The 12,318-nt window shown below is 38.1% G+C and overlaps 1 protein-coding gene across 1 annotated transcript; it reads left to right on the plus strand.

Annotated features, from left to right (window-relative positions):
* The first annotated feature begins 5,475 nt into the window (after window positions 1-5,475).
* srsf3a (serine and arginine rich splicing factor 3a) lies at window positions 5,476-12,274 on the plus strand. The gene is made up of 8 exons (XM_061686857.1): window positions 5,476-5,554; window positions 5,909-6,051; window positions 7,656-7,693; window positions 7,979-8,189; window positions 8,277-8,411; window positions 11,485-11,523; window positions 11,645-11,731; window positions 11,824-12,274. Exons 3-8 carry the CDS (start codon window positions 7,687-7,689, stop codon window positions 11,849-11,851), a joined length of 507 nt encoding a protein of 168 aa, XP_061542841.1. The 5' UTR covers window positions 5,476-5,554; window positions 5,909-6,051; window positions 7,656-7,686; the 3' UTR covers window positions 11,852-12,274.
* Window positions 12,275-12,318: the final 44 nt, after the last annotated feature.

A 12,318-nucleotide genomic window follows, 5' to 3' on the forward strand; every position in this document is an offset into this window, starting at 1 on the left:
ATCTGCCCCCTCGCACCTCTGCCCAAAGAAATGCCCCAGCTCACTAATTACCGTGCACGGCTGCTGCATTGCTAACATGGCTTATTCACGATGGAGTATTGCCAAACATGAAATGTTACCGGTTTGAAGTTGTATTTTTTGGAATGTACAATCAATAAAAAATATCAGCGAGGTGATCAATTTACCTGGTGACCCGGTGATGTAAACAATGGTTTTCCAAGCCCAGCGATGCAACCATCCACTTATAGGACACCACGGTTATATATGTTTACCCTCGATTTGTCTCAATTCTTTGTTTTTAACTTTTGTTGTTTACCAGTTACATAACCAGTTTTTCTGAAAAGATCATTTTAATATTATTCTACGACCTGGTCATACAGAAAGCATATACATACCATATATGACAAAAATTTGTTCGTTTTTTTTTAACTGCAGACTCTACCTTTTACAATTACCAAACAGATCAGATACCTTTTTTTGCCTTGTGCTTGAATTTAGTCATTAATAATTGCATCCTTTTGTAATTCCATTTGTTTTTTTTTAAAGCATCCTGCATCTTATTGCCACAACGTTGCCTAGAACATTGTCTTGTGAGCTCAGACCACAAGTTGTTTTCTTTCATTTGGTTGGATTTAAGGTTTTCTGACCGCACTGCAGCATTCTACATGTTGAGTCCCATCATGGTATACACATTGAGAACGCTGTCTAGCCACATTGTTGGCATACAGCCAGACAGCAAAGGAAGGGAACACGGTGATCTTGATTATAACAAAGGTGACATAACATGAGTGAATTTGATTCTGCAAGTCCGCTGGGAGGTTGTTACCCGGATGAGTAATATAGTGAGGCGCCAGGAGAAAAATGTCTCTCACACACTGTTGGAACATTTTATTCAATAGAGCAAAGATAATAATGGCAAGAAAACAACTGTGATCAAAGAACACAACCGACCCTTCATCGTCCAGCACCTCCCACCTATTGATAAGAAAGATTTAGTTCACCAGGTTTTTGCAGAGGTTGTTTTTCACAGACAAAGTGGCAGCATGGTCTCCACCTCGCTATGCTTACGTGCAAGTCACGATGACCTCATCTGACCTGTGAAATGAAATGCTTGAATAAATGTTTATACTGACGCACTGTGTGAGACCACACTGCTTGTTCCATCCTCAACATCCTGGTTTTGTTTTGACCAAATCATCAACCTTCTACAAAAATACTAAAAGATCATCTGCTTTTTTGTTTTTTTTTTACTGTCATATATGTCAGAATCAGAATCATCTTTATTTGCCAAGTATGTCCAAAACACACACAAGGAATTTGTCTCTGGTAGTTGGAGCCGCTCTAGTGCGACAACAGACAGTCAATTGACAGAGACAGAGTGCAAAAAGATGCAGAGTCCTCTAGCACTTAGAGCAGTTCGAATGACTAATATTGCAATACTCCGGTGCAATGTATTCAATATGATTTTACATTAAAGCATCTAAGAGGAATAGCTTCAAATTGACAAATAATGGTAGTAAAAAAAATAATAGTTTCTGATTTGTAGTAGTTACTATTATGTATTATTTACTGATGTGTACCATATGTCGTTAAATCATTATCTTTTTTATATTTAATCTTTGTTTTTTATGATTATGGGTGCTTTTTACTCTGTAAAATGTAAATTTAAAAAATTCTAATCGACAGTATGTACAGTATGTAAAACCCTTTGTTTGTGAAAAAATAAAGTTGTTCTGCTTTCTCTTTCACCACTACTTTATTCTTCTTTTAGAACAAGTCTTCAGGCCTATCTTTTTAAGCCGTAAAAGTAATAAAAACCTGACCGGCATTGCGGGAATCTGTCTGTCTTGTGTCTCGGTGTAACCAGAAGCACGCAGGCGAGTTCATTCAGGGATAAACCCTGCACAGTCATCAGGAAGTGAAACAGAACAGAATGTGCTGTACTAATCGGACTGAAAACAACCCTGAGTGGATGCATGAAAGAAGACGACTCATTCACAACAGCCGTGCATGGCTGCTGGGCACTATGCAGAGTAAACAAACAGTGCTTAACTCTTCATTTAGTGACAGAAAAACACAAGGGGCTGGGGATCAAGTTATAAGAGTGAATACCCTCCTAGAAGTACTGAGACAAAAAAAAAGTCGAGCGACATAAGGCTCTTTGTGTTGTAACCATCCGTGTCGCGTACTTGTACTTGTACATGACGTAATCTCCTATGGGCTGCTGTTTATCCCTGAATTTTTACCCTGTGAATGACAAGAAGCAAGAAAACTCTATTTTAAAAATTAGCATGGATTTGTTGGCTACTGACTGCACATTGTTTTAATTCCTTGATAAGCACAGGGTTTATCTTTGATTAATGCATAGGATAAACAACATCAAAGACATAGTCTGATTTCTAAACCAATTGTCAAGACACTTGTTAATTTTGTAGAATCACACAGCATAGTGAGCAAAATATGACTTGAAGTCATATGACGAGAACAGTTTGATTGTAATAGGTACAGTATAGTGGTGCCTTGAGATACAAGTGATCCTACTTTTGAGTGTGTCAAGTTATGAGCCTTTGTTCGGACAATTTTTTGCTTTGAATTGCGAGCAAAATCTCTAAATACGAGCTCTGCATGTACACAGCTCTCTTCACAAAAAGCAGTAATCGTCCAAAAAGAGGCTTTGCACTCCCAGCTGAAGTTTGCTGTCACACTTAAAAAAAAAATGTTGCAAAACTGTTTAATTCTTTATTTTCTATTTATGAAATTACTGTATGTTTTTTATAAAGTACAATAAAATAGAGTGCTTGTTTCTTATCGAAAAACACAGTGGTAAAGTATTTTTTAAAAAGTAAAGTAAATGTGAAGAACTATTTAATGTATCTCGTCAGGGAGTGTAGGGTTTGTGTGTAGGATTATGTAAAAAGTACTCAACCAGTTTCCACGAAACCTGTTGACTCTGTAGAGCACAATTCATTAAGTAATCATTAAATTTTTGTGTGGATGGATGTGGATTTATTTTCTCCAGTGGATAGGACTTCCGCCAAGGCTCAACTTTGAACAAAACCTCATCCCCCAAGTAGCAGGGAAATTAGTTAAGAAATGTTTGCATAAACTTGCACACAAACAAACAGGAGGGAGAAACATATTGTATAACATTTATTTCTCTCCCAAGTACACATTATGTACAAATGTGACTGTATCATACTATATTATATGTATGATCTCATTTACATGCACACATGCAAATATTGTCATCTGCTGTGCATGGTAAAACCTTTAATACTAAATTCTTATTTTTTTTTAAATGCTTCTTTTTATAGTTCTGGTTTGTTTTGTGCTGTGACACCGGAAATTCCTCCGGAATTAATAAGGTTTATATCTATTTATTAGAGGTAGGAATTGCATACTAGTTCTCAGTATCTATATTTTGCAAACTGGCGTTGATGATGACATTTTTATCACAAAAGATAAAGCAATAATAGATACACTGGAAGTATACCATCTATGCCACATTATGATATGTATGACTAAAGAAGGGGATTTTTTTTTTTTTTTTCTAAACGCACACCACACAGTAATTCAACAGACTTAGTACTGGATATATGTAACTATTTTGTCATAGTCATCACTTTATGTCATATTTGTAATGTTTTATAATGTTTAATTAGAGTTTGTAAATAAATCTGTAACAATTAAACATGTTTGCACTGGTCCTTTACGTAGCTACGCAGTGTTGATACAACAGAAAGAGAATATAAAGATTGACGTTATATTAAAAGGTCAAAATCTTCATAATGGGTGTATTCTTGGTCATCACACCACTTAGTAGTATAATAAGGCTTTTTTAATTTTTTTATTATTATGATTTTTTTTTAAATCAAAGGATCCAATCCTACCTAGTAGAGTATTGGGTGTGTTTCTGTTTTTCTCTTTGTTAGAGATCCTCCTTCATAGTGCCATAACATATGGATGTGTACTACAACAAGAATCTGTCATTCCATTAAATGTAAACGGCACAAACATAATCATGCAAATGTATAAAACAACCTTGGGTATCGCAGATAAATCAAGACAATGCAATTTCTACAAAACATCCAACATTAATTTGTTTTCATTGGTGTGCACATCATCTCTTGAACCTAAATGTGGGCTATATTCAGAACATCTGGCAACACAGACAGGAAAAGCTGTCAAGAACCAATTTCATCCATCATGCCTCACTAATTAGAGGTTGGTTGAGATGCATGTGTGGGTAATTTCTCCATAACAAAGTTAAATGTTCATAGTGACAGTTGGAGACTTATCTAAACATTCTCGGGCGTGGCACCACTCAACATACACCACAAACAAGATACAATATGTGAGTAATAATGCGATCCAAAAAAAGAGCAGCAGAATACAATAAATCATCTTACTGTGGCATGTTTAAAAAAAAAAAAAACATAAAACATACAGTACAAATAGAAATGTTCATCAAGAAGGGTGATCCTCCTTGCGCACGCACAACACAGCCTTTCTTTACACACAACTCTTGCTGTAGGTGAACACGAAACTATGCTCTGGGCATGTAGATGCAGCCTATAGTAGAGGGAACGTGTTTGGCAAGTCCTCCTGTTGAGCAATAACCATGTCGCTGATTTAGTCATATTGCCTGCTTAGGACCACAGCAAATGGTTTGTGCATTTCAAGTTCTACTGCCTGACTTGTATTTTGTGATTCTTGGCAGGATTGCACACAAGACCAAATTTATGTACGGGTGCGTCTCAGTAAATTTGAACATTGTAGAAAAGTTGAGTTATTTCAGTAAAGTGAAAGTCATATGAAACAGAATCATTAAACACAAGTGTGTTTAAAAAAATCAGAATTCCAACTTAACGACTACATGAAAATTTATTATGATTTTCTCTCATGTAGTATTCACATGTCATGAGATGGTACATTTTGGTTTGCCAAGTTTATTTGTATACAAAAAAAGTGACACACAAAAGTGTCTCAAAGGGCGTCACAGGACCACAGTTGGCAATGACTGTTTGCTTAGCTGTAAACTGTAATCCAAATTATCATAATAGTTGTCAGGTGTATCGCACCCATGGGGAATGTGGGTTTTGCAAACCCCCACCCCCATACACTTTTTCAACACCGACACCCAATAGCACTGCGGCCCGTTTTAAATGTTATTTTTAGAATATGCCGTGGGCCACAAAAAAATGGACGGCAGACTGCAAATGGGCCCTGGTCCATAGTTTAGACACCACTGGTTTAGTGTATTTACCTGTATGAAATTGAATGCTCCTTTTGTTGTTTGCAAAGAAATTACATGACAAAAGTATTATTATTAATCAGCTGTATTTAATTTGTTTGTATTCAATTTTGTATAATTAACTTAACAAAGGGTTCATAAAGCGGGTGAACGTCTTAGGTATTTGTTTTTCCATTTTACTCACACACTGCGACGTTAGAAAGGGGAACTTGGGAACTGTATCGGCTTCTGTGCTCGATGCTCCTTTCACTGATGTCACTGAGTCACCAGTTGGTAAAGTGTGCGCCAACCCGTGATGCTGTAAGTGTTCTATCCCATTAATCTCATTATCTTTCTTGCAAAGTTTTTATATTCCCAAATGTAAATTTGCTAAGGTACAATCTATTTTCTGTCTTTATGGGAGACATTGAACTGTATTTAATGCCAATAGCTGCTAAAAACAAGAATGCTGTCAAAACATTGAGATTATACTCCTGCTATAGTATTTTTTATTTTATTTTTACTTTTGACCCCTGCCATGTTTTTTTTCTGTTTATTTGTCCTTTTAATGTGATGTTTTATTTATGTTTATGTAATGTTTTACCCATTTTGCACTACAGTTATGTTTGACATTAAAAAACAATACAGATTGTGAATGTTACTCTTCCGCTGCAGTAGAGGGCGCTGTGTTCCAAGTGGGTTCTCACCCAAAGAATAAGAAGGCCTTTCGGTTCAACGCTGGAATTTCCAACCGGCGGAGAAAACAAGTAACTCAACTCGACGGGAATCGTTTTAGTCGCGCAACTGCCTATATAAGGGTGAGTTTAACGCAAAATAGGGGTTTAAATATTTAAAAAAAATACATCATTTGGCTTCGACGGTGGCGTCGAATTGGGTCAGTCAAGTGGCCTCGGAAACGTGTTGAATCGATCGTCGCGATGCTAGTGTTGCTAGCTAGCGTTAGCCTCCCGTGTTCGCATGTTTGCTTCGAGGGGGGATGGGTAACAAATGCGAGCTTTATTTCGGTCTCTTGGCTTTCTTTGGCGAGTTCATTTCGCGTGTTTCGGTTGTATAACTTCGCGCCGAGGCGTTGACGCTCAAAGGCCACGGTTAACGGTGATTCCCTTTGCTTTCAAGATGCACAAGCGGGCGTGCTACATGTCGCTAGCTTGCGTCAGCTCGACGCGAGTGTGCGAATGGCGTCGAAAGAGCGTGCCTTTTCATTGAACTTTTTGTTTGAAATGTTTGACTCATTTGCTCTAATTACAGTGTTTTCGTTTTTAACAGATGTTCTTGTGTGAGTTAATATGTGACGATAGTTATTAATGTAGGAATTAAATTGATAAATATTCGACTGCAGCGTAACATAGTTCCACATTGTTCTTCACAACTGTGTGTGTGAGATCATAAAAGACTGTAAACTCCTCCTCGGGGCCTTTAACAAAGGGAGAGAGACATTTTAAAAGTTGTAAATACAAAAGTATTCGGTAAGAAAGCATAAAACTCAACAATGACTTGTTTTTAACCATCAGTTGTTTCAGAAAACTAGTGTGAAGTCATTGTTGGCGAAATCAGCAAATGTAAAATGAATGTCAAGGGAGGCAATACTCTTCAAACAAATATTGCATAATATTTCTAAGCATACATGTATAACAACTATCGACCCATCCATTTCCTATACTAAACTATTGGGGTTTAATGTTTATATGCGATATGGTAGTGCCGTCTTAAAGTTGGACTCATGATAGCAGTTTTCAGCCAATGTTCTGTCTGAAATCCAAACTCAGAAGTCAAACTCTGCATAGTATTTAATAAGGATGTACCGATACCACTTTTTTTCAGATCGGATACAAGTGCGTATATTTAATTTATTTAACCTTTATCCAGGTATGGCCATTGAGAACAGATTGTCATTTCCAATGTCGACATGGCTGCAGACAGCAAAGTACACGGTGAAAAAAACATTCTGATAAATAATAATGTGATGTCCATAAACTACACAAAACACACACAAAATAATACACTATAGCGCCCTTCACGCAACCCTTAGCCGTTAATAGATGCTAGGGATGAGAAGTGTCTCCTTTGGGCAGTACGAGGGTGATGGGATTGTAGTTGTTGTGATTGCTGATTGATGTCACACACTGCAAGCAGAGTTCGAAAATAAAGAAGCAATAGCAGAGTTTTTAAGGAACATTTCACTATCATGCATCCCTATTTAATGATTAAAAATCAGTTATTTGCTATTCAAAATGCTGCAGTCTAGTTCTTGCAGGCAACAACAAAGAGCCACAAAGATCAAAATGCTCTGTTGTGACAATTGCTGATTCATTTGCTCTATTATAGGAACTTTGGTATTTGAGCAACGTAATAAGTTTACAGGTAAGTTTATGACAATTTCCTGACTTTTTTATTGTTTCAGGTATTTCATCAGGAGACTTGGACCTGCTGAAATGGGAGGTATGTGGAGTTTTTACTTGGCAATACGATATACCGCCATCCCAGTCCTCACTCGTTTAGACTTGGCAATATGGTCTCCAATAAATATAGATGATGTTCATCAAACATTAAATATTGTCGCCACATATACATAACTTTTTTCCACCAATATGTCTCTGTTAAAGAGTTGTTAAGAGGCCTTTCACCATTGTCTTGCATCTAAATATTTGATCATTAAGCTAAACTGGATCACAACCCTGTGAGGAAACCATCCTCATTTTTTTTTTTTTTCGCTCTTCCACTCAGACCCCCCTTTTAACAGAGACTGTCCCCTGGACTGCAAAGTTTACGTTGGGAATCTTGGAAACAATGGCAATAAGGCTGAGTTAGAATCGGCCTTTGGATACTTCGGTCCTTTAAGAAGTGTTTGGGTTGCTCGGAACCCACCGGGCTTCGCCTTTGTCGAGTTTGAAGATCCACGAGATGCCAATGATGCTGTGAGAGAACTGGATGGAAGGTAACAACTTTTTCTTACTAGTAATTCATCCAACGTCTTGACCATTTGCAAGTATACGAACTATAAAGGGCTTTTTTTCTTTGTAAGAACAATGTGTGGATGCCGACTCCGTGTTGAATTATCCACTGGGGAAAAGCGTTCTAGAAGCCGTGGTCCTCCTCCGTCCTGGAGTCGATACCCCAGGGATGAGAGCAGGCGCCGTAGCTCTCCAGTTAGACGCAGGTATGTTTCTAAAGCCACGCCTTGCTTTTAACGTCATTTGCAGTTTGTACACATGGCTGATTTCCCCATAACTGTGGGCAGCAAACTAATTTGAAAATGTTACTTAATTTGTTGACAACAATAAAAGCATTGTGATTATTCACAATGATCTGTTTGCCTCACGGATTTCCTGTGTACAGTATATTTGGCAGTGCCAAGTTTAGACCAGCTGTCAAAAGCAGCTTTTGTCTGCACCCAACCCATTAGAATTTCCAAATTTCTTTTTGAAATACACTACTCTTAGAACTGCTTTAATTGAAAAAACAATCATACACCTATTCTTAGATTTTGGAAGACATTTCTGTAGGTATACATTTTGTTTTGCTGAGTTCAGTTTTCCATCTATTAATAAACTGAACCCCGTTGCAGAGTCACCACCACGCTTCTCACCATCTGAGTCAGTCAACTAGTCCTCTTTCAGCATCATGTGACTGCTGACCAGCGATCTGCTTGGCTGGTTTTGTCACATGACCCAGGCACAGCGCCAGTCGTCAGGTTCCACCAACCTTTTGGTTCCTGAGTATGCAGTTCACGGCATCCTCCTCTGCTCCAACCTTAATCCAATCAACAGCGGCCCACCTCATGTTATCAGCCAATCGGCGTCTTTACTCGTACTATTCGCCACAGTATCAACGGGAACGGCCATTGGCTTACATCCCTCCCCCCTAAAGACAGGGAAACTCTACAGCCGTCCCCTGCAGCCAGCAAACAAGCAACTTCTTATCGGCAACATTTGCAGCATGTGGCAGATCCTCTCTGCAATTTGACCTCCCTCGCCAGGGCTACCATGCGCCATTTCTTTCTTGTCCAAACCCCCCCAAAATAGTAAGTTGCTTTTATCATGCTCTTTATAGTTGTTATGAGTTTTTATATTTCAAAACTTCAAAACACGTTAACACTTGGCAGTTGTGTATTTTCGATATTTAAAAGCATCCCTGTAAAACGACAAAACATTACAAAGGTTTTCTGGTCTGGTGTTTATTTGAATTTACTGCAAACAATTGCCTGTGTACATGTTACGTTTCATGGCTCGACAAATGGCCATTTAGGCTCACCTTGCAGTTGCAGTCCCCCCCCCGCCCCCCTTCTCTGTTTCAATACAATTTCACCTATAGTACAGCTTTCTCCTATATAGTTCAAACTTGCTTGACATTTCATCAATACCCATTTGGTTTGCTGCAGTGCTTCTTGAGCCAGCAAACAGCTTAAAATGGAAACCTGTCCGTCCCCCCCCTTTTTTTTTTTTTTTTTTTTTTTTTGTGCTGGAATAAATACATACAATACAGAGTGAGACAGAGAATATTGCATAGTACAACCCCAATTCCAATGAAGTTGGGACATTGTGTTAAACAAATAAAAACAAAATACAATGATTTGCAAATCATGTTCAACCAAAGACATTTAATGTTCAAACTGATGAACTTTATTGTTTTTAGCAAATAATGAATAACCTAGAATTTTATGGTTGCAACACGTTCCAAAAAAGCTGGGACAGGGTCATGTTTACCACTGTTACATCAGCTTTTCTTTTAACAACATTCAATAAACGTTTGGGAACTGAGGACACTAATTGTTGAAGCTTTGTAGGTGAAATTCTTTCCCATTCTTGCTTGATGTACAGCTTCAGCTGTTCAACCGTCCGGGGTCTCCGTTGTCGTATTTTACGCTTCATAATGCGCCACACATTTTCAATGGGAGACAGGTCTGGACTGCAGGCAGGCCAGTATAGTACCCGCAATCTTTTACTACAAAGCCATGCTGTTGTAACACGTGCAGAAAGTGGTTTGGCATTGTCTTGCTGATATAAGCAGGGGCATCCATAAAAAAGATGTCGCTTGGATGGCAGCATATGTTTCTCCAAAACCTGTATGTACCTTTCAGCATTAATGGTGCCTTCACAGATGTGTAAGTTACCCATACGATTGGCACTAACACAGCCCCATACCATCACAGAGGCTGGCTTTTGAACTCTGTGTCCATAACAGTCCAAATGGTTATTTTCCTCTTTGGCCCGGAGGACACGACGTCCACAATTTTCCAAAACAATTTGAAATGTGGACACGTCGGACCACAGAACACTTTTCCACTTTGCATCAGTCCATCTTAGATGAGTTCGGCCCAGAGAAGCTGACGTCGTTTCTGGGTATTGTTGATAAATGGCTTTTGCTTTGCATAGTAGAGTTTCAAGTTGCACTTACGGATGTAGCGCCAAACTGCATTTACTGACATTGGTTTTCTGAAGTGTTTCTGAGTCCATGTGGTGATATCCTTTACACATTGATGTCTGTTTTTGATTGATGCAGTGGCGCCTGAGGGATCGAAGGTCACGGGCATTCAATGTTGGTTGAGGAACATTGTCCTTAAACTGTTGGACTATTTTCTCACGGACATGCTCACAAAGAGGTGACCTCGCCCCATCTTTTCTTGTGAATGACTGAGCAATTCAGGGAAGCTCCTTTTCTACCCAATCATAGCACCCACCTGTTCCAAGCAGGTGTTTGATGAGCATTCCTCAACTTTTGCCACCTGTCCCAGCTTTTTTGGAATGTTTTGCAGCCATACAATTGAATGATTATTTTCTAAAAACTCTAAAAAGTTAATGATTATTTTCTAAAAACAATACAGTTTATCAGTTTGAACATGAAATATATTGTCTTTGTAGTGTATTCAATTAAATATAAGTTGAACATGATTTGCAAATCATTGTATTCTGTTTTTATTTGCTTAACACAATGTCCCAACTTCATTGGAATTGGGGTTGTATATTGTCAGACTTGTTAAAGCGCTTCTTAGCAGCATCGAATAATCAATTCCCCACCCCAAGTGAGCGCCAGGGTTTAGCATGATAATCTTTGATCTGGCTCAGTGTTTGGATCTCGTTTAAAAATATATATATATATATATATATTCAACTAACAATGTTGAGCTGTTATTGGGGAGTTCCATCAAGATGATCCTACATGAGTTTTCCATTGTACGGAAACATAAATCCTACTTTATACATTTTTTTACCCCCATTTCACCTGTATTCTAGATCCCCTCGGAGGAGGAGCCTGAGCCGCAGTCGCAGCAGGTACTTGCGCTTGAATTTTTATTTATATATATATATATATATATATATATATATATATATATATATATATATCCAATGCATTTATGAATTATTGAGCATGATCCCCTCCACCCCCTTTCAGGTCTGTTTCACGAGACAGACGCAGATATCGGTCTGTTTCCAGAGACAAGACCCGTAAGCGTTCAAGATCATTCTCACGGTCAAGGAGGTATGCGTTATGATTCACGTTTGAAAGTTACACTTGCTGAAATACTATTTGGTCCTTTATCGTTTCCGTTGTTTGTTCCCCTTCCTCTGCAGCCGCTCTCGTTCGAACGACAGGAAATGAGGATGTCACAGAATGGCTTGTGTGGGGGAACTCGCATTTTTATAGTCATGCTTTCTTTTTAGATGTTTGTACCAACTCAAGGTGGTGGTCGGGTTGTCCAAGTAACCTTGTCATTACAGTCAGTTAAATAAAGGACATAGTTTTTTCTTCTATATTCTCGTTAATTCAGCTCATTAATTTGGTATTTTGCAGGGTTTTTGCAATTGTTTATTTTTTTCCCCTCCTGTTATACTTAATTCAAATGTTTTTTTGATTTTGCTTTTCATGTGTGATGGAAAACAGAATCGACTGGAGCCTAAAATAGCATCTGCAACTATTTTTCATTGTCACATTTTCAAAACAAGACACTTCTTATTTTCCATTTGAGCTCTGACAACTTTGCAAATGAACCATTTTCATCAATAAATGTTTTTTTTGTCTTAAGTCAGATGTTGATCTTTTTTTTATTTGATATACTGTTTATATTA

Source organism: Phycodurus eques, chromosome 10 (assembly GCF_024500275.1).
Source record: "Phycodurus eques isolate BA_2022a chromosome 10, UOR_Pequ_1.1, whole genome shotgun sequence".
Lineage (NCBI taxonomy): Eukaryota > Metazoa > Chordata > Actinopteri > Syngnathiformes > Syngnathidae > Phycodurus > Phycodurus eques.